Raw genomic sequence first — 23559 nt, 5'->3', positions numbered from 1 at the left:
GGGAAACTGGGCTCCTTGTCAGTCAACAGAGTGCTGACTTATCACCAGCCTATCAGGTACTTAGGAGCCGAGGGTGTGGCAGCACAAGGAAACAAGAGCCAATAGTCAGCCATCAACACACCAATCAATCAACAGGAAGCCACACCTAGCCACATAAATACCGTACTACGCACAGAGTAGCCAACGCACACATCCCAGTGGAGAGGAGTTCCCCGAGGATGATGGGCTTCAGCACAAGTCCAAAAGCTCAGAAAACTGACCCCCTGGGTCCAGGTGGCCGACCTAGATTGGCTTCTCAGTCCTTCCTCCTTCCGGCCATTGGAAGACCCTGGCCTCCCCTTGCCATGAATGAACAGCCTAAGAACAGCCTTCCGCTCTCCACTGAGGGGCTGATCACCTTGGTCAGCTTATCCACGGAAGAGACGCCTGGCAGGTGCTCCAGCTGAGCCATTTCCCAAACTGACCCACTGGCCCGTCGGACGGGAGTCTCACTGCTAAGGCCCTGGGCTGCCAGCAGTCTGAAGCCACACTCCCAGGAGGAAGGAAGCAGCCAGCCTTTCCCCCTCCTCTCCCATCCTGCAGTCCTGCTCAGAACAATTGACGGTCTGTTGTGGAACATCAGCAACTTGCAAGCGCAGTCGCTGGGGGGGGGGGGGGGGGAGAGAGCTTTCCCTCTGCTTCCTCCCAGATACATCAACCCCGAGTTTGTGCTCCTCTCTGCAGTGATCCTGATCAAGGCCTGGCAATAAATCTGTGTGAACAGCAACATGGGGGAATTCACAGATGTGCACCCTCCCCCCCCCTTCCAATCACATCAGCTTTCAACTGAAAATGCCGGCCATCCCTAACTGAGGCAGCAGCCTATCAGCCATGTGAGAAAAAGGAAGCCTCTGCAATTCCTTTTTTCAGGAATTAAAAGCTGACTTCATCTTCACTGCCATAAAACGCAAGAACAAAACAGAACCCCTAGCGCAGTGTTTCCCAAACTTGACAATTTTAAGGCATGAGGACTTCAACTCCCAGAATTCCACAGCCAGCAATGCTGGCTGTGGAATTCTGGGAGTTGAAGTCCACATGCCTTAAAATTGTCAAGTTTAGGAAACACTGCCCTAGCGCAAGGGTAGGCAACCTTGGCTCTTTTATGACTCGTGGACTTCAACTCCCAGAACTCCTGAGCCAACATGGCTCAGCTTGGAAATCTCTCCCTTTCCCCTCAGCGTGGCTGGCTCAGGAATTCTGGGAGTTGAAGTCCACAAGTCATGAAGGAGCCAAGGTTGCCTACCCCTGCCCTAGCGCAAAATAGACACAGCCTGGGGTTTGGGGCTTGCAAACCAGGCTTTTTTCTCTCTCTCCCTTCCCTTCCCTGGTGGTGGATTGTTCCCTTTCATCTGCTCCCAAGACAGCCTCTCATCTGTCCCCATCAGCCCACGAGGGCTGCAGAGGGAAGCCTTTCATTTTAGAAGCGGTGGGAGAAAATAAACAGAATCAAACTCAGAGTTGAAGGGGTGACTGATTACGGGGTCCTTGTTGCAGTCCTGTAATGTATGGTTTTCTGGGACTGCACAGCTTCTGAGCGAGACCGGGAAAGTAAGCCCAGCTTCTCCAAAGAGATGCCTAGAAGTTTACACCCCCTTCCTTCCATGGACCTTTTCTGCTTCTCACTATTGGGATTCTCCCCCCACCCCCCACCCCCCCTTGCAATCACCCAGAATCCATGTGTCTCTTGCTCTTGACCCTCTTCTGAAGAGCAGGAGGATTCAGCCACTACTCACTACTTGTTGTGTGAACAAGACAATTTCATCACTACTTGGAAATGCAGGACAAAATGAAGATGAAAGCACTTTGGATAAGCTCTCGGTCATCGTGGTGCGAGGGCTTCAGAAATTCAGAATTTCACTGCCAGAGAGAGTGGACCAATCTGTTGAACGGAGGAGGCAGCCCTACACACGTTTCTGAGGGTCTCTGGGACTACAGGTAGTCCTCGGACTTACAACCATCCATTCAGTGACCACTCAAAGTTACAACGGCACTGAAAAAAGTAACGTACGGCCGTTTTTCCCATTTGCCTATCTGCAGCATCCCCCGGGTCACGTGATTAAGAATAGGACACTTGGCAAAGGATTCGTATTTAGGACGGTCGCAGCACCCGGGGTCAGGTGATGCCCTTTCCGCGACCTTCCGACAAGCAAAACCAACGGGGAAGCCAGATTCACTTAACAACCGGGTCACCTGTTTCACGACTGCGTTGTATTTGCTTAACAACGTTGGCAAGAAAAGCCATAAAACGGGGCAACGCTCCCTTGACCACCGCCTTGCTTAGCAACAGAAATTCAGGGCTCAATTGTGGTCGTAAGTCCGAGACTGCCTAGGCTCCTCTTTACTCTAACAAAGGAGGAAATCATATACAGATGATGCCAAAGACGTGCGTAACATTCTGGCTGTTCTTCCCAAAGCCAAATTGACTCCTTCTTCAATCAAGATTGTATCATACGGAGAAGAAAAAAAAGCCACAGCCACACAGGAATGGCATGAGCAGCACCAGAGAGCGCTTTACACACCACAAATATCTCTAAGACAGTGTTTCTCAACCTTGACCATTTTAAGGCATGTGGACTTCAACTCCCAGAATTCCACAGCCAGCATTGCTGGCTGTGGAATTCTGGGAATTGAAGTCCACATGCCTTAAAATGGTCAAGGTTGAGAAACACTGCTCTAAGACCACTCTGGGAGTCACTAGAAGATCATCTTACCAGCAGCCTGTTTTTTGTTTTATTTTTTCGTTTCTCACTCAGCCCTCTTTGCTCAGGAGGGTTACTTTTGCACCAAATAGCAGCAAATGGAGTTCCTGGTCCTACTCCTGCTTAAAGGTTGTTTTGAAAGTAGGCAGCCACAGAATTTAAGTGGCCTGACAGTCCTATCGGCCCTAAAAAAAAAAAACCACTTACCACAGATTTAATTTTATGCCGTTTCCTAAAAGGTTTTCCCTACAGATTTTGGGGATTGATGGAGACAGGAAGCAAAGGGCAACTGGGCCTTCCAGGAGTGAATTAAAAAGTAAGAGACTTACAAAAAAGGTTCCTCTCTGCTCAAGCTCCCTGCCTCCCCGAAAAATTAGTCGCCATGGAAACTACTCTAGCGAGGTCAGCCAGATTTCACCTCCTCCATCGGGGCCAAGTAGTATAAATGTTATAAATTCCACAGAGTATTTTCTGGCTTTCAAACTTCTTCTGAATACTGCGCTCCAAGATGTTGCAGGAAAAAAAGAGAGGCTGGGTGGTTTGAATTACTGTTTTAAAAAAGGGGGAATATTCGGTCCCTTGCAGAAAAATAATATTTGTCCCAAGTACAGTTTATCACTAATTCGTCTTCTCCCTCATTTTATTTTTTTTTTTTAGGAAAAAAAAAAGGTTTTGGTACAATCACAGCAACGATGGGGCTGATGGAGAGCAGACATGTAATTTTTTTTCCCAGAGGAAAAAGTTAAAAATTCAGCCCTGCACACAGCTGGGCTTACTTTCTCCAATTTCCTCTCTCTCTTTTTTTTAAACCATTTAAAAATGAGGTTTATTAACTTGATTGGGAAAAGTTGGATGAACTAGAGTTTTGTTCCTCAAAGTTGGATTCCGCAGGCAGAGAAAACGCTTTTTCCAGATTCTGCTTAATCAAACTTAGATAAGAGAGGGTTTTATTTTCATTTTTTTTTTTTTTTTACTAATTTTGGCTAGCTCATCACCTATGGTCATTCCCAATCAGGGAAAATTCCCATGGGCATTCACACACCTAATAGGAGCCAATCTGGTTTACTGTTCAAGGCAGGGGTCCTCAACCTTGGCCACGTTAAGACTTGTGGACTTCAACTCCCAGAATTCCTCAGCCAGCAAAGCTGGCTGAGGAATTCTGGGAGTTGAAGTCCACAAGTCTTAACGTGGCCAAGGTTGAGGACCCCCAGTTTAAGGCATCAGGCTAAAAATCAGGAGGCTGTGAGTTCTAGTCCCGCTTTAGTCATGAGAGCCCACTAGGTGACCTTGGGCTAGTCACTCTCTCTCAGCCCAAGCCATAAACTTGTTGTGGGAAAAATAGGGAAAGATGCCTTAGATATGTTTGCTATCTTGAGGTTGTTGTTTTTTTCTTTTTTTATAAAAGAACAATAAAGGCAGGAGATATATACATTAAATAAATACTAAACCTTCCAGCTTGAATACTTGGTGGCAGGTGAATTGTGATGCATATAAAAAGGGATGGAGCTTTCAGACGGTCACCACCATCACCTTAACATGTCTGACACCCCCCCCCCCGCTTAGCGCTTATGCCCAACTGAAACTTACCCTCTTTGCAAGTTTTTTTATTCTCAAGGAGTTTCACCCCTGTGGGACAGGCACACCGATAAAAGGGCTTGATGGGGGACATCAGACACAGATGGGAACAGCCGCCGTTATTGTTCCTGCAGGGGTTTGGAGCTGTCAAAAACAGAAAGCACAGAACAGTCTCCCCGTTAGCAGCAAGCCTGCCATATCAAGAGGGGGGAGGTGTGAAAGATAGATTGAACATGCGTGTCCAACACGCCCCAAAGCAACTCAAGGCAGACCACTTCCCATGTAGTATCTGAATGCAGGGGTGGATATTTATGAACAGTGGAGCTATGCATGCCTATGTAAAGGAAAACATATTCGACAGCCCTATTAAAACAGTGTAGAACAGTATAGTCCAGGGATCTTCAACCTTGAGGACTTGTGGATTTCAACTCCCAGAAGTCCCCAGCCATTCTGGGAGTTGAAGTCCATAACTCCTAAAGTTGCCACGCTTGGAGACCCCTGACTGAAGTCATCTTCCTGTATTCCTTCACAAGGTTTTACAGGAAGGATAAAAAGTGTTTTAAACAAGCTCTTGTACAACAGAGACTAGGGAGATATATGAAGCACTTCTGAATTTTAATTCTCCTCCACACCTGTCTTTATCAAACAACGGAGGGAAAGGCATCCACAGCCCCATCTGTGGCTCTGACAAACTCTAGTAATATTTGGTGGCAAAATGACTTGATTTATAGCAGGGCAATTTGGGCATTTTTTTCTTAACTTACAAGATCAAAATGGCCAATTTCAAAATCAATATATTAAAGACCAAGGTATTTGATTTTTCTACCTGCCATATACAATGGAGTGAAGTACGCTTAATGTAAGTGAAGTTTGATCTTTTTCTTTTTAAGTCTAACTTCTTTCGTTTACTACTCAGCTTCTTCAACCACAAAAAGATTGCCTAATATTGCCTCCCAAAAATAAGCACAATGGCCGGCTACCTACACTGCAGAAAAACTGTACGGGTGACAGTCTGAAAAACCTGCAAAACAAATGAGAATTTCCACCTGGCCCATTCTGGGAACGGCACGAGGGACTCACCACTGGGCTGCCGCTGTTGGCTGAAGACGTGGATATCCATGGGAGAAAAGATGTTGGCGTGTATTTCACGCAGGTTCTGTCCAGTGTATTTGTTGCAGGCCAGGATGGAGCGAGTGGTCCAATCCGTCCAATACAGCGTGTCACCAAATAACGTCAGAGCAAACGGATGCGGCAGGGACCCTTTGATCACTGCTTGCCTAGAAATAAGTAAAAGGTGTATTGCACCACAAACCATCTCCCTGGATCTAGACCAGGCCAGCATTTTAGATCCTTTTCTGACCTTCTTGAAATCGGACGGAACTGCGAAATTTGCAATCCGTGACTTTACTCTCTTGAAATAGCTGAGAGGTTGGAATGCATTCATTCCTTTCCATTAATTTTCAAGCAGACCATTAGCCCCAGAATGAACTCTTAAGAATTCCCGAGTCTGATGGAACGTTTCACATTTAAGCCTTAAAACTCTGTTTAATGTAATTTGCACAGAAGCAAAGGAGAAACGGATTGGTGCACAAGTAGACACAGTCACTCTTTTAACGGGACCAGAGAGGGCATCTGCAGGCTTGCAATGCCACGAGACCACAGAACCTAAGTAGGATGAACTTTTTCCCACCACCGTGTAAATTAATTCCCACGAGCACCCTGCCTGCCTGTGCCACGGGAGGACTCCCAAGAACGAGTTCAAAAAACAGACTTCTAGACTGCTCAAAAACAAGCTCCATTCAGCAGTCTTGTTTGCGTTAAAAGTAGTTCTCGACTAACAACTACAGTGGGGATTGCTAAACAAGGCAGTTGCTAACTGAGTTGCACCCACTTTTATTATCTTTTCTGCCATAAGCAGAGCAGAGCAAAGCAGAATAGAATGAATAGAATATAACTGCAGTTGTTAAGTGAATTAGGTTTTCATTAAGCGTACCCAGTTTCCCCCCCCCTTCATTTTGTTTGTGATTGCAAATTGCAATCACATGAACTCAAGACAACGCAAGTGTCACAACTACACGACACTTGCCAAGTGCATGAATTTTGGTCACATGACCATGGGGATGCTGCAATATTCACAAGTAATAATAATAATAATAGTAGTAGTAAAGTTGGAAGGGACCTTGGAGGTCATCTAGTCCAACCCCCTGCTCGGGCAGGAAACCCTACACCATTTCGGACAAATGGCTGTCCAGTCTCTTCTTAAAAACTTCCAGTGTTGGAGCATTTACTGCTTCTGGAGGCAGGTTGTTCCACTGGTTAATTGTTCTCACTGTCAGGAAGTTTCTCCTTAGTTCTAGGTTGCTTCTCTCCTTGATTGGTTTCCACCCGTTGCTTCTTGTCCTGCCTTCAGGTGCTTTGGAGAAAGTGTGAGACCCAGTCCTCTGTCCCTGTTTTCAATGTCACTGTAAACCTTGGAAGGTTGCTAAACAAATCATTGTAAGCCGAGGACTACCTGTGTATACAGAAAAGATGGTGGCCATTAGAATGGTCACGCTAAAGTACTGGAAAGAAATCACGCAGTGTGGGATGTTTTGTTTTAAAAGGGAAAATAATTATCAACATTTAGAAATGGGATTCTGACGGTGATCATTTAACAGATTTCAATAAAATATTCAAGTTTTCACCCAGTCAAACTCTTTCTCTCTTCCAGGTTAGGAACAGCACAGTTTTATGAATGCTTATTTGCAAATAAAACTTGCTGCGTTCTGAATTTAAGTCTCTGCAACAATGTGCCTGAAAATTACTGTTATTTTAGACACATTTTAATGCTAAGAACCTCCTACATCAGTGTTTCTCAACCTCGACCATTTTAAGGCATGTGGACTTCAACTCCCAGAATTCCACAGCCAGCAATGCTGGCTGTGGAATTCTGGGAGTTGAAGTCCACATGCCTTAAAATGGTCAAGGTTGAGAAACACTGTGCTACATTCTTCTATTTATAAGCCAGCTGTGTTTTAATACTAACAGAAAAACATGAACTGATGCTAAACATAGCTGATATAACCAGTTATTAATCTTAAATGTTCTATTAGAGTTAGGAAGATAGAATACTTTTAAAACTTGCTGGTTATTTAAATTGTGTTTAGCATTCCATTCTATTGGACTTTTGAAAATCACACGTTATTTTAAAGCCTATAAATCTCCACTATTGTTGTATCTCCAAATAGAAGTTGCTTTAATTTTTCTCTTCTCAAACACTAATTTGTTCTAATCAGAACTACATGAGTGCAAGAGTACAGCACTGAATGGGGAGCCACTCCTAAAATTTTATTCTGTTCTCCAAGGTACAGTACAGAGAATGCAAAAACACTCATCACATCGGGAAGAATGTTTCCCCAGAGACTATAAAGTGAATTTAATTTCCACCAAGAATAGGTTAACAATTCATTAGGGCTGTTCCTGCAAGGTAAAATGAGAATTAATTGATTTTTCTTTAGCAGGCAAACACAAGCCCTGCCTTTCAGTCCTTCTGGAATTCAGTGTTGTCAAACAGCTATTTGAAAAATGCCCTTGTTCAATCTGAGGGGAAAAAAAGAAAACCTTGGCAAAACAAACCCAGGGTCCTAAGTTCATACACTTCTCTTTCAGTCCGTGTTCTGGTATTTCTCTTCCCTTCTGGGACATTAAATTGCTGCACATCAGTACTGCTGAATTATGGCACCATTGCAGTAAATAAATAAGTAGCTTCCATCTCAGGGTCTGGATAGTGTACGAGTTATCTATGGGGAAGAACTGTCTCCGATTCAATCCTAGAGGCTGTCTAGATGTTACGGCCATCTAGAACCCGGGATGTTCCATCTTTGGCTTTGGACGGAATAGCAATAGCACTTAAGACAACTTCTGCTCCACAGTGCTTTACAGCAGGGCTTTTCCACCAGTGGTACAGGTACCACCTGTAGTACAGTGGCACCTGGCAGGTGGTACGTGACCATCCAAGAAAAGTGGTAGCGGGGGAGGGGAATGAGCTGAACCGGTGGCAGCACTGCACCAGCCTGAGCCAGAGACGGCTGGAGCTGCAGGGCTGTCAGGGCTCAGCGGAAGCCCCAGGATCAGCACTTCTTCGGGGCTGTCAGGGCTCAGTGGAAGTGCCAGGATCAGCACCAGGTTCCAGCTGGAGCTCAGCGCTGATCCTGATGCTTCCGCTGAGCCCAGAAGAAGCACCGATCAGCTGGAATGTTGCAGCATCTCCAGGGCCTTGTGATTTACATTCAGATGCTTGGCAACGGATTCCTATTTATGACGGTCACAGTGTCCCAGGGTCATGTGAAGTGACCAAAACCTGCTGCAACCACCCAGCAGACCAGGGGTGTGTGTGTGAATAAAAACCAAACACCCCCCACCCCACCCCCGCTGCCAATCCTCAACAGAAATGGCCACAACAATGAAAACCTCGGACAGGAGGAAGAGCGGGGACACTGTGACCGTCATGAATATGAGCCAGTTGCCAAGCATCTGAAGCTTGGTCATGTGACCCAGGGGGTGATGCAGTGCGAAAGTCATTAGTCACTTTTTTCAATGTAACTTTGAATGGTCACTAAATTAACTGTGATTAAGTCGAGGTCAGAACTTGGATCCAGATCTGAAGAGACATTGCCAGAAAGAGGCAGGGATTGTTACAGCTGGAACATTTTTTAAAGTCCAGAGAATCGAGAAGACGTTCCCAAGAGGCTCAGGAAATGTGTTCCTAATTGAACGAAGGGGGGGGGCCCATCATAATCCGACTCGCCAAATTCTCTTATTACAGCTAATTGAAATAGTTTTAGTCCCCCCAGGCTGTTGACTTCTCGTGGTCTGGTTGACCTAGAAAGGATCCCTCCGAGGACTGTAGGATTGCTAGCTAGACTGGGAACTCCCCCCCAAAAAAGAAACCATTCTGAAAGGAAACAATGGCAATTCATCCGTGTTACACTTGAACTGCATGTAATTGCTCTAGGAAAAACCTTGCAGCGAACTAGCTGGTGGCCTATGACTTAGAAAACTACGAATACTTTAATCAGTGTTGGAAACGGTTTTCTAACGGTGCTGATCCTTCCTCAAAGATCGCTTTCAGAGGATGACAAAGGAGGATCTCAGGTTTAGTTCTTGTACACTAGTGATCTCAGGGATCTGATGGAGGGGTCCTTTTCTACATCCCAAGACCTAGTACCTCGTGTTAGTTAACATGCCCATAAAGGTCTGTGGGACAGTTCACCAATAGGCCATCAATATACAGATGACATTTCTCTTTCTTTGGCTGATGCTTGGTCAGCAATGGGTTAGATTAGGGTTCACAAATTCTCAGGCACAAGCAACCAGACCCACGCGCATAGAATTCAAGCGTGCTGCTTTATTATATTCTGCCTGTTATATAGGAATGTCACCAGACTGCCAGCCTCAGCCTGGGAACAAATTGATCCCTCTGAGGACTGTAGGATTGTTAGCCAGAGGGAACTCAAAAACAACATTCTGGATTTCTTGTGGCTGTGCAAGGACTCAAGGCTAATTCTGCACTTGACGCCTTTCCCAACAAAAACTGAGACTCAGTTCAGATAAGGCAGAATTGATCCCAATCAGAAAGACCGTGGTCTTTGGAAACAGATTTCAACCTCTTTGGGATGTAGTGGCGGTAGCACCTTGGAAAAATCAGGGACTCTGGGTGCTGTAGAATACAATCAACACGTAAAATGTATAAAATTTACATTAACATATAAAAATTAAGATTAACATTTTTAAATTATAAGGTTCACAGGCTGGGGTAACTTTTGGATTCCACTTTGCACCTGGATGCTCAGGTGGTGGCTCAGATTAAGCTAGCTCAGGGGTAGGGGTAGACTGGTGGACTTCAACTCCCAGAATTCCTGAGCCAGCCACGCAGAGGGGAAAGGGAGAGGTTTCCAAGCTGAGCCAGGCTGGCTCAGGAATTCTGGGAGTTGAGGTCTACGAGTCATAAAAGAGCCAAGGATGCCTACCCCTGAGCTAATGCAACAATTCTTTCTGTTCCTAATCCGGTCCAACTAGTCCCACCAACTTGGTCACAGAGGCATGATTCAATTAAATCCAAATTAACATGCTGTAAATGAGGCAACCAGACTAAAAAGCAATTTTGGGAAAGTGCAACTAACTTAAAATGCAAGCAATAGGAAGCTGGAATTGCACACAAGCAGAATCATATTATAAGGATTAGATTGGTTAGATGGTGACCTAACCCTAACCCTAGGTGGAATTTTCCTCCAATGGGATTTTCCCATGTATTTTACCAGGAAACATAGATAGGGCAGCCTAGAAAAGTCAGTGCCCTCCTAACCATACCCAAGCACCCCAAATTTGTTGACGATGTCCATTTTGCTCTATGACTTCATGGTGACCTAACCCTAACCCTAAGTGGAATTTTCCTCCAATGAGATTTTTCCATGTATTTTACCAGGAAACATAGATAGGGCAGCCTAGAAAGGTCAGTGCCCTCCTAACCATACCCAAGCACCCCAAATTTGTTGACGATGTCCATTTTGCTCTATGACTTCATGGTGACCTAACCCTAACCCTAAGTGGAATTTTCCTCCAATGGGATTTCCCCATGTATTTTACCAGGAAACATAGATAGGGCAGCTAAAAAGGTCAGTGCCCTCCTAACCATACCCAAGCACTCCGAATTTGTTGGCGATGTCCATTTTGCTCTATGAGTTCATGGTAACCCTAACCCTAAGTGGAATTTTCCTCCAATGGGATTTTCCCATGTATTTTACCAGGAAACTAGATAGGACAGCCTAGAAAGGTCAGTGCCCTCCTAACCATACCCAAGCTTTGTTGACGATGTCCATTTTGCTCTATGACTCATGTGACCTAACCCTAACCCTAAGTGGAATTTTCCTCCAATGGGATTTCCCCATGTATTTTACCAGGAAACATAGATAGGGCAGCCTAGAAATGTCAGTGCCCTCCTAACCATACCCAAGCACTCCGAATTTGTTGGCGATATCCATTTTGCTCTGCGACTTCATGGTGACCTAACCCTAACCCTAAGTGGAATTTTCCTCCAATGAGATTTTTCCATGTATTTTACCAGGAAACATAGATAGGGCAGCCTAGAAAGGTCAGTGCCCTCCTAACCATACCCAAGCACCCCAAATTTATTGACGATGTCCATTTTGCTCTATGACTTCATGGTGACCTAACCCTAACCCTAAGTGGAATTTTCCTCCAATGGGATTTTCCCATGTATTTTACCAGGAAACATAGATAGGACAGCCTAGAAAGGTCAGTGCCCTCCTAACCATACCCAAGCACCCCAAATTTGTTGACGATGTCCATTTTGCTCTATGACTTCATGGTGACCTAACCCTAACCCTAAGTGGAATTTTCCTCCAATGGGATTTTCCCATGTATTTTACCAGGAAACATAGATAGGCAGCCTAGAAAGGTCAGTGCCCTCCTAACCATACCCAAGCACCCAAATTTGTTGACGATGTCCATTTTGCTCTATGACTTCATGGTGACCTAACCCTAACCCTAAGTGGAATTTTCCTCCAATGGGATTTTCCCATGTATTTTACCAGGAAACATAGATAGGGCAGCCTAGAAAGGTCAGTGCCCTCCTAACCATACCCAAGCACTCCGAGTTTGTTGGCAATGTCCATTTTGCTCTATGAGTTCATGGTGACCTAACCCTAACCCTAAGTGGAATTTTCTTCCAATGGGATTTTCCCATGTATTTTACCAGGAAACATAAATAGGGCAGCCTAGAAAAGTCAGTGCCCTCCTAACCATACCCAAGCACTCCGAGTTTGTTGGCGATGTCCATTTTGCTTTATGAGTTCATGGTGAGGTAACCCTAGACACTCAAGCCATTAGAATATTGTTATTAAAACACCCTGGGCTATTGTCCAGAGTGCCTCAAAGAATTTTTTTTTTTTAAATTGTTATTCTGAAAATCCAGGCTACATTGATCCAGTGGTTTTTCTGAGCTCATTTTAAAAAAATCAACGAACATATATAACCACAGTGAATCCAGTAACTATATTTGGATGACTGCAATTGACTTTAAAAGAAAAAAAGAATCAGCTACACAAACCAACTGAACAAAACCACAGATAGGCCAAAGGCAGGGATATCCCAATTATGAGAAAAAGCTTCCCCAGTCTGCACTCTGTAATGGTGTACACATGCATGTGTGTTCTCCATGTGGTCACATCCAATTAGAAGACTCTGTTATGGGTAGCCCTTACTCAGCTATATGTCACAGCTCTGCCAGGGAAGGGACAATATTGATAGGGGCCATCTTTTAAGCCAAATACTTCTTTTTCCCTTCAGCTATAGATTCAGACTACTAACGACTGAAAATTATCCTGTTCAAAAATATGCCATAGTTGTAAATGTTTCTATATTTCAGTGCACTTTAAACAAACGATTTCATAAACATTTTTAATAGTTTTGAATAGTTGCATAATTTTCCCATACTTAATATTCACTATCACAATTTACCCCCAGTTGAAAGAATTCCATGCAGCATGCAAAATAAACAAAAAATATAAAAGTAATATTAAAGTGTTTCATTAATTTTTTTTTTCAAATGCCAGCTTTTGTTGTTAAAAGCTATTCTCAAAAGCAGGAATATCCTAATACTAAAATTCAAACCAATCAGTGGATATAAAATGACATCTCTCTCTTCACATTTATCTATGCACACAAATATTTTGCAAGATAAAACCACCTTCCCAAAAAGATAATAATGTATATCTTGCCAATAATTCTAATAGTGAGGATTCTTGAGAGAATAATCTCATTCTCATTTGATTTTACTTGAATCAACTAAATTAAGAAATTTCCTTTGGAAATTCTTAGAAAATTAGTTGTCCTTATCTTTCTTCCATAAATAAAAATGAAATATAATTCTAAATCAAGGCATCTGAAATTTTAATGAAATAAAAAAAAGCAGAGAAATCATGGGCAATGATTGGCTTGTATTACAGTCTATCTTAACAACCTGTTGCTTAGCAACTATTCAAACTTACGATGGAGCATCCCAAAAGTACTTTACAACCCCATTCTGGAGTTCCAATGGCCACAACCTAAGATCACATTTGGGGTGCTTGGCAACAAGCTTGCATTTACAGTCTTTTGCAGTGTCCTGTAGCTGTGTGAACATGATTTTTGAGTTTTGTTTTTTTTTGCCAATTTACTGGGTATAATGGATTCAATTAATAACCACCGCAAGAGATCATTAAATTGGTCCAGCCAGATGGTGACCCACTTAACGACCACGACTTAAGACCAGGAGTGGGCAACTATGGCCTCTTTACTACCTGTGGACTTCAATTCCCAGAATTCTTGAGCCAGCCATGCTGGCTCAGGAATTCTGGAAGTTGAAGTCCATAGGTAGTAAAGAAGTTATAGTTGCCCATCCCAGTTTAAGACTGTAATTCACGGCTCAATTACAGCTATAAGTCTGAGGATTGTCTTTTTCATTTGTCCAAGATAAAAAACACAGATTTCCTTTAAAATCACCATCTTAATTCATACCTCTGTGTCCCATCCAGATTTGATCTGTGAATGAAGTTCAGTTTAGCATCTGCCCAATACAGCTTCTGCTCTTCGTAATCCAAGGTTAATCCATTTGGCCAATAAATATCTGCGCTGATGATAACGGAACGACTTGAACCGTCCATCCCGGCCCGTTCTATCTTGGGCATTTCTCCCCAGTCTGTCCAGTACAGGAACCTGAGATTTCAAAAAGCAAAACGGGAAAAACAGGTTAACTCCACTCCAGCAAAGAGTTTATAGCAGGGGTTCTCAACCTTGGAACTTTAAGACTTGTGGACTTCAACTCCCAGAATTCCTCAGCCAGCTTTGCTGGCTGAGGAATTCTGGGAGTTGAAGTCCACAAGTCTTAAAGTTGCCAAGGTTGAGAACCCCTGGTTTATAGGGTTATGTTTTTATAGCTGCAAAGAGTTATTTTTATTGTCTCTAAATACATCGGAGCTATATTGATTTCAACACTTTGGGGTAATTTTAACCTTTGCTTAATTTTTATTTGTTCATTTTGACCATGCTTGAAGAACATATCATAAATAACACTTTTGTTTTCTTTCTCTAGCTTCAAAACATGTTTTTTTCAAGCGAGGCAACCCGAATTCCATTTAGAATGTCTTTTTTTCCCATGAGTTATCACTTAAAAATCAACTCTTTCTCATTTTATGCAACACTGGAATGGAGAACGGATACTCTTAACATTTTCCTGTCAATGGATTTCTTGAGAGGTGGCAATTTAACGTGCCAGTTAGGCATTCCCCCCCCCTCCCCAGAAATAACTGAGTTTGCACATATTGTTAAATTTCCGACAATGATCAGCTCATTAATTCAGAAGCAAAGCTGGCTTACAACAATGCACTGCCCCCATCAATTCCTGCAAAACTGAAATGAAATTCAACGAAATTTCATTCTTTTTCATTGTTTTTTATGTTTACTCTCTGAGTAACGTACGCCTAGGGAATCTGCTCTCAAGCAAGAGGTTTAGGTAATAATTCTGACATGTGTAGTTAGCAGACTATATTATCATATATATTATTATATTATATTATCAAACTCACACAATTTAGTTTAAAAAATCCGTAAAATATAGTTGAATTTAATTAGCTTGACATTTCATGCTATGTCAAAGTGACAAGGTGAAGACGTAGGGAGAAAAAAATTGAGGAAAGCTGAGAATGTGTTACTAATGAGCTGTTGGCAACACTTAAATGACTGTTTTCAAGGAAAACTTTAAATCATCTAGCTCAGGGGTCTTCAAACTTGGCCCTTTTATTCTTACCTAGCATTCCTAAAAGACAGAGACAGATACCGTCTCAAACAAAAATGGAAATTCCAGAGTTGCTCAAAACATTCCATCTTCCTCCAAACAAGAGGGTTTCACACCTCCTATTCCTGTCATCTTTCCTGTTATTATTTTTACAATGACTTAGATCCTTCCAGGATTGTCTACAGAGCATACTAAAAATAAAAATAAAAATAAATAAATAAATAAAAAATCAAGATGGCAATTGCGATGGAAGCTCTGCCTCTTCATGTGCATGTCCCCCTCATCCTTTAGTTTGTCTAATTGTTGCTTACCGTGCTGCAGTTATTGTGATTTGTGAATCTATGCATGAAAACGTTAATGCCATTGAGCTTAAAAATTTAACTTTTCATTCTCGGATGCTGGAAAATTAAGAACTTTTCTTAAGCGTACGTCATGAAAATGAAGTCCCCCTCAAGTCAGACTTGTCTGAATCCCAAATGAAAAAGGACTGACACCACCTGCTTCCAGTACATTCCTTCAACTTCCCAGCCAAGCCTACGACCCTCATGCAGTACAAGTGGGATTTCTCGGGAAGGCAGCCTGCGTTACGGCTTAATTAAAGTTTTGAAACAATGACCCAGCAGAGCATCAGTGTGTGGACATGCCCTCTTTGCTCAGGAGTCTCTACTGAGCTAGGAAAAGTTGCTCTGACCTCATAAAGAAAGAGACTTACCCTCTTGGGGGATCTAATGCGATTGCTCTGGGTTGATCCAGTTCTTGCCAAAATAAAACTTTTCGCAAAGATCCATCCAAGTTGGAAACTTCGATCCGGTTCGTTTCAGAATCCGTCCAGTACAGTTTTTCACCCAGCCAATCACAAGCTAGCCCATCAGGTGACAAGAGCCCAGAAATGACAATGTTTTGCACACTCCCGGACTGGTTGAATTCTGTGCGTTTAATGGCTTCTTCACTGACGTCGCTCCAGTATATCAGGCCGCGGATGAAGACAAAGTCCAGTGCAGCCGCATCTTCCAAGCCGCCCACCACAATTGTAGCGTTCTCGGTTACGTCCGCAGCGTCCACCAGTCGTAGATCACGCCGATTTGCATAAAGCAACAGTGGAGATGCTTTGGAGAAAGGGAAACAGGTCATAGCCAAACGCAGTGCAAAGCTTCCAGTCATTCAAAATACCTCTATCATCAGTAAGTTTAATTACTTAATCTTTCCAGGTGAACATTCATCTAAAAATACTGTAACTTAAAATGTTTCACTCTTGCACTACAACAAGTCTGCAAATAACCCCCCAAATATGATTTAGTTCACTTGACACCAAGGAGACCAAAGTGTCAAGGTGTAATTCATTTAACGGTGTTCTGGCTCCAGTTGTAACACAGTATGTCTCAGTCAAGATGTACACAGAGTTTTCTAGTAGGAGATATAACCATCTTTAAAAATGATCTTAAAACAGGATGAGACAAATTTAGAGGGAAACATCTCTCAAAAAAAGAACAATTCCATGGAATGTGTATGGACCTTATACTTCTACTTATTATTGTTCAGAATAACTAAATGTGCGTTCACAGAACATATTAAGAAATGGGCTATTTTCAGCAAGTGGTTTATTTACTTGTGGCCTAGAGTAGTGTGCACGTTCAGAAATTTTAGTGTACAAGTGTTGGTTAATGCCGTAATGTCATGTATGAACCAAGACTTGTTCAGAATTCAATGGATTAATCTTAACCATCAGCCAATTAACCAGAATTCAATGGATTAATCTTAACCATCAGCCAATTATGGTTTTACACTTTGGTTTATTCACTGATTCCTTCTGTGCATCACGCTAGGCCAAAAGCAAGCAGATTCTGTTGTGGGTTAGCGTACAGTAATCTGAATCCCACATCTATTCTTCCCAGCATGTCAACTCTTCTTTAATTATAGCCAACAATAGGTAGTTCCTCAAATACATCATCCACGACTCTAACTCACATCTGCTTCCTGTATCTCTTATCTGTGGCCCAAATGACAATCATTTTTTGCACGGCTTCATAACCTGGATAGGAGTATTTCCTTGAGCCACTGGCACATGCCATTCAAATCCATCAACTCCAAGCAACTTACCACTACACAAAAGGATTAAAATTACCAACAACAATAAACTATTCCTATGCTGAGGAATCATAACCTCATACATACATATATTCTTACACAAGAGGACTGTCTCCAAGATAATCTCAAACGCCTGTGAAAACAGCTGGGTTTGAAGCTTTGGGAATGCGGTTCTAACAATCAAGAAAGCTCAACTCCCAGAATCTTGTAGATTATATATTTTGTGAGAGAGAATCCTGAGCAATCTTGCTCTTCCTGGTCTAGGTGGGTGGTCAGGAGCCACTGAGAATAGGCTGTCTCATAGATATCCAGGTCTACGTAAAATAGACAAGCAGAAGATTAGCAGACCATATCCATGAACACCAACTGGAAGTCAGGAGACCCAAAGAAAAATGCCTTAATTGCACAACACAAGGACAGACTCAGCCATTGTTTCAACTGGAACACTGTCAGCATCTCAGACCAAGCTAAATCCATTAAGAAGAAAGAAAAACAGCTAAGGAACTCCTGGAAGCTCGGCATTCAGGCAAATCAGCCAACAATATAGATATTTAGAGATAAACTATATGACTGCGAGTCAAAAGAGTGGTAGCAAATAAAAATAAAAAACCTTGGAAGGGAACAAAAAGACTAGAAGTGTCTCCTCCAGCGACTAACACCCAGATAAGCAAGGATCAATGCTGAACAATCAGGCAGATAATAATACTCTCATCAAAGGTAACTATACCTCCATCAAGGTATGGCAGGGCAAGCGACTATATGAAAACGGGCAGCAAAATCCACACTCACTCTCAGTGATGCTGTTACCAAGTTGGGTAATGAAACGTCTGCAAGCAAGCAAGCAAGCAAACTCAGAGACCACTAAGAACTCCATACCTGAAGAACGTTCTAGTTCATGCAGTGTATGTCAATACTGATACCGTACTACCAAATACAGATCAAACCAATAGGGCAGTGTTTCCCAAACTTGACAATTTTAAGGCATGAGGACTTCAACTCCCAGAATTCCACAGCCAGCAACGCTGGCTGTGGAATTCTGGGAGTTGAAGTCCTCATGCCTTAAAATTGTCAAGTTTGGGAAACACTGCAATAGGGAGCAGAGCATTTCGGGGAGGTTTTAGAAGTTCCCAAAATGTTTCAATTCATTTGTTCTATGTACAAAACCATCATTACCGCAGTTTTCCCTCTGCTTCATTTTCCATTTTATTCGATCTCCACCCTTTTAATGACTTATTCTCTCATTCTTTTATTCTTGCTTTACTGCGTCCTGTTTGCTAATATTTTTGCTAATTCATTCCACTTCTCAGCAGCTTTCAAGTTTTCTACCCTCGGGGGAAAATGTCCTTATTGCATGCCTGGCACTGAATATTAGCATCTTGTAGACGGTTCTAACTAAACATTTTTGTTTGTCGAAGACCAAAAACAAATAAGACTAACCAGATCAAGACTGCACATCCTAAGGAAAAAAATGTGTCTCTTTCCCACGTAAACAACGTAAACTCGATTTGGCAAGGTTTCCCCACAGATACTTCTAAGATCCATCTCACTTTCTGCGTCGGATGATGAGGAGAGCACATCTTTTTCTTTCTGTCCTGGCCACTTTTTACAGAGGCACGATGGAGAGCGTTTTAACGAACTGCATCACTGTTTGGTTTGGTGGTAGCAGAGCCTCAGACAGAAGGTCCATACAGAGAGTGGTGAGGACAGCTGAGACGATTATCGGACGCTGGCTTCCCGTTATTTAGGATGCTGCTTACAACGCTCGTCTGTACTTAGAGCTCAAAGCATTGTTAGAGACCCCACACCCCCACTTTGCGGGTCTGTTTCTGTTGCTCCCCTGGGAGGCTGGAGGCTGTTTCATCCCATCTTTCTAACTAAAACAGAACCGCTTGAGAACGTGCCATTCGGTTAACTCTCTAGTTTTCTCTGGTAGATTTCTAGGAGACGTTTCTTGGTAGTCTAAAAAGCCACCAGCAAAATATTCCGAAGAACCACGCTTCTTCCCCCTAGCAGTCAAGTTATGGATGAGTCGGATTCAGTCTTCCCGAGAACTTTGCAGCAGATCAGTACTGCAAAGGGCAGATCCTCAACATCAATCCTTTCTTTTAATTTCAACAATATATACACAGAAGAATAGCTTGAAAAGATCTCTCAGCAATCTATGGAATATAAGCAAGATTGCAGCATTGAAAGACTTCCAGGTTACGCAAGGGTTACCCCAAATGTTCAGCAAAACATCTTCTATAGTTTGCCCTATTTTAAGTTCCGTCTCTATCGCTCTCCAAAGGAAAACAGCTTATTTATCGGACTTATTTATGTATTATTCTAGCTGCAGGTTACTCTTATTTCCCACTTCTATTTGTATTTATTCAGTCAAGTCTGCAAATCTGAAGTCTACCCCAAAAGTGATCAAAACAAAAAACAGGCCCTTGTCCCAAACAGTTTATATCTAAATTTCAAATATAAAGAGATCAACAAAATGGAAGGCGATACCATCAGGAAAATAAGGGGGTGTCTCAGGAAATTCAATTTTATGCATTTGCATTTAATTTCATAAGCAGGGACAACCCCTGACTTGTGGAAAAGACAGCATTTGGAGATAACTTCTTTTAACAAACACATAAAAAAAATCAAGGTTCTGGTCATATTAGCTGTGAGATATTAGGAAGAAATACTTGAGCATCTCAGTTTAGTTAAAAAAAATATTTCTCCATAAAATGCAAGACAATTGAATTAAAACACAACACTAAACCATGATTTTGTTAACCATGATTGGATGAACAAACACCATTTTCTGGATTTACATAGCCCACCCAATCATAACCCATTTTTTTAAAACAACAAGCTATCTATGGCCAGTTGCAGTGTCCCATGGTCACATGACTTTGTGACCCTTTTTTGCAGCATCCCGTAGTCACGTGACTATGATTTGTGACTTTGTTGGTTTGGAAGAATGGGTTCACTTAACAATCGCCGTTTCCTTAACAACCACATGATTTACTTCACCACCACCATGAAAAATTGCTGGCTGGAGAATTCTAGAAGTTGAAGTCCACACTTCTTCAAGCAACCAAGTTTGGAAAAGATTGCTCTACTTCAGGTATGTCACAGGTGTCAAAACTCACCGCCTCACATGACGTGTCCTATCGCCACTTTTTTTGCATTGCCGGAACTGGGGTGGGGGCGGCCTCTGTACGATGCAACCGGCAATTTGACACCCCTGATTTACGTATTACCCAGCAAATGTGCCTGCTCCCATATAAATAACCCCATTTAGCGCTAGTATTTATGCAAAGGATAACAAGTGACTTTTCTTGAGATCTCAGAAAGGCTGACAGCCTTTTTTGCAAAGAAAGCCCATGTCATCAGAAGGCCTCAACAATGGATTTGTTAGTCTTTCAGCCAACTGTTTTTGCTACCACACCCAAACAGAGTTAAGTCTTCCAAAATTTACAAGGAATACTAAAGAATGAAGCTTTGAATAAGACATGCTGAAATTCGACGTGCTTACTTTCAAGTACGTATGTCCCAAATCAGGCTGTTTGATTAAACAGTATTTTAGTGGCCCACAATTTCCTCCAGATATGGAACCGAGCGGACATAAAACTTGAATCGGGAATCCTTTCCTAGGCTGAACCTACCCCATACAGCTGGCACACTGAATGACTGGTTCACATTTATCCAGTGGAAAACTGAAACCAGGTCTCTCCAGTCTAATAGAAGTACAATACTATATTGTAGCCCCTCTGCTAGACCTTTCCTTGTGAATTAATACACCAACCAGCAACCAGGCCATACAAATGACCCCTGTGCAGCACTTTGGATTGAAAGGGAAAAGGTGCTTCAGAGCACGTGTGAGCATCACGGCACCCTTTCTTCCTTTTGACTCCAGACCAGTGAAGCAGCCAAACATTTGTGCAACTTATCACACACACTGCTGACAGCAAATTGCATTGCAGGAGGATGACACTTTATGTATATCCTATTGTGGGGAGGGTTATGGGTCTCCATCCTTGAGAACCAAATATACATACTGTATTTATTTGACTTCTGTGCCAATGCTCTCCATGACATCAGAGGAGTTGCCTGCTGGAGAAGAAAACCACACTTTCATTGATCTACAGGGCCAAGCTTTGCCATTCTTCTTTCAAAGGCCTACAAAACGGAACATTTCACAATCACAACCCAACTTGTCTTCTTCCTTAGCCCACAGCCAGTTCCAACCAAAGACGAGGGAACACAACTCTGCAGGCGCAGAACTAAACAGCAAACACGCCACCCTTTTTCCAGATTTGATGTCCTCGTGATTTTTTTCTTCACCTCAAGTCCGACCAACAACTGAGGTAGCTTAAGGTCATCATGAGGTGTCCCAAACAATATTTTCCCTGCGGACAAAGTTTGTTTGTTTTTGCTATTGGCATGATTTAGCATACTTCTTCCATAACAGTTAAAGGTGAAGGTCTGCCCACTTTAAGCTGTTGTGGGCACTCTCTCTCGCCTTGTCTTCCATAAAGATATGGTCTATGTTAAAGCTGGGCTGATGCTGTCCATGAGGCTTACAGGTTTCTTGTAAACGCAAATTGAACCCTTCTTTGAAAGAGGCTAAACCTATGTGCAAAGAAATGGGTCTTGAGAAAGTGTTAAATTTTGTGTTGCATGGAAGGTTGATTTAAACCAGAGGTTCTCAACCTGTGGGTCGGGACCCCATTTGGGGTGGAATGACCATTTCACGGGGGTCGCCAAACAACGCAGTCCACCATTTTTCCCCCCCTTTTCCTTAGCTGTGCTACTCCCTTTTGTTCTATTGGCTTTTGAAAGCCAATAGAATAGACTCTCTTGAATAGAGTCTAATTCTATTGGCTTTCAAAAGCCAACAGGAATTGTCCAGGCTGTCTCTGCCCTGCTGAGCCCGTCAAAAGTCCCATTCTGCAAACGGTGCTGCACCAGTTGAGTAGTCCTCGACTTACAACCGGTTGAGTAGTCCTCGACTTATGACCGGTTGAGAAGGTTGAGAACCACTGATTTAAACCCTCCAAATTAGGGTTGTGCCAGCTGCCCATGGGTGGTCCCATCACCCTCATACACCTACAGGGTTTTCACAGCTTCTGCCAAAAGGAAGGCAAGAGATGGTGGGAAAGTAACACCAAGGTTAGACCTAATGACAATAAATGGGAGAAGGTTTAGCACAGCTTTAACATTCTTTTAGGAAAGCACTAGACGCCTAGTGAGAAACAGCTTGGCTGCAAGAGGTCACAGGCACACAGCACTTCCCAGCTGAGAGTTACAAGGTGGGATGCTTGAAGCAGCAAACAGGAGGGAAGGTGAAGCCTAGGAAAATCAGGGACAATTTCCTTAATCTTGTTCTGTATTAAAACAGGAAGGCCACCAGCAGCACCCTTTTTTTGGGGGGGGGGGCTTCATCACTAAAACATAATAGGCTTTGAGCACTTTCTTACCAGTTCATGGATATTTTAATGTGGCCATTTGGCGGTATCCTAAATCAGGGGTCCCCAACCCATGGGCTGCAGCATGCCCACAACTGGTCCGCACAAACAAGTGAAGCCCCATCCGCGGGATGCAGGCAGCACACAAAACCACGCACCCTCCGGTCCGCGGAAAGGGTCCCTGGTGCCCAAAAGGTTGGGGACCTCTGCCCTAAATGATCTCTGAAGAAATAAGGACATTTGGCTGTTTTGGTTCCATTCATTTCAGGGGGTGGAATCTGAAGCTAGCACATCCGAGGACATGCTTCACATATCTTGGATGTGCTGGCATTTTTGAAAACACAGGTCTACTCTACCACCTGAACTTTTTCACTCCTTCATTTAGTTCGTTCCAGGCCTCAACCAATCAGAATAAGAGCTGGAAGGGACCTCGGAGGTCATCTAGTCCAGCGGCCCCCAACCTTTTGGGCACTAGGGACCGGTTCCATGAAGAGAGGTTTTTCCACAGACTGGAGGGGGCCTGGATTCACATGCTTGCTGCATTCTGCAGATGGGGCTTCTCTTGTTTGTGCGACCCGGTTTCTGGCATGCTGTGAACCGGGGGTTGGGGACCCCTGTTCTAGTCCAACCCCCTGCTTAAGCAGGAGAACCCTACCCCATTCCACACAAGTGGCTGTCCAGTCTCTTCCTAAAAGTCTCCAGTGATGGAGCACCCACAACTTCTGAAGGCAACTTCTGTTCCACTGGTTAATTGTCCTCACTGTTAGGAAGTTCCTCCTTAATTCCAGGTTGCTGCTCTCCTTGATTAGTTTCCATCCATTGTTTCTTGTCCTGCCCTCTGGTGCTTTGGAAAATAAACTGACCCTCTCTTCTTTGTGGCAGACTC

At 43.1% G+C, this 23559-nt stretch overlaps 1 protein-coding gene across 1 annotated transcript in view; it reads right to left on the bottom strand.

The window, feature by feature from the left end:
* LRP6 (LDL receptor related protein 6) overlaps positions 1-23559 on the bottom strand; it is a 59381-nt gene that overhangs the window by 32757 nt on the left and 3065 nt on the right. The window contains exons 2-5 of the mRNA XM_039354581.1: positions 15857-16250; positions 13869-14066; positions 5394-5590; positions 4326-4457 (exon numbers count right to left, since the gene is read on the bottom strand). Coding sequence (XP_039210515.1) covers positions 4326-4457; positions 5394-5590; positions 13869-14066; positions 15857-16250 — 921 coding nt within the window. The remainder of the gene's footprint in view (positions 1-4325; positions 4458-5393; positions 5591-13868; positions 14067-15856; positions 16251-23559) is intronic.

The sequence above is a fragment of the Crotalus tigris genome, unplaced genomic scaffold, assembly GCF_016545835.1.
Source record: "Crotalus tigris isolate CLP2741 ecotype Arizona unplaced genomic scaffold, ASM1654583v1 scf7180000018563.1161478300:1536566, whole genome shotgun sequence".
Classification (NCBI taxonomy): Eukaryota; Metazoa; Chordata; class Lepidosauria; order Squamata; family Viperidae; genus Crotalus; species Crotalus tigris.
Note: the sequence above shows the minus strand (reverse complement) of the source record. Positions and strands in the feature narration are given on the sequence as shown.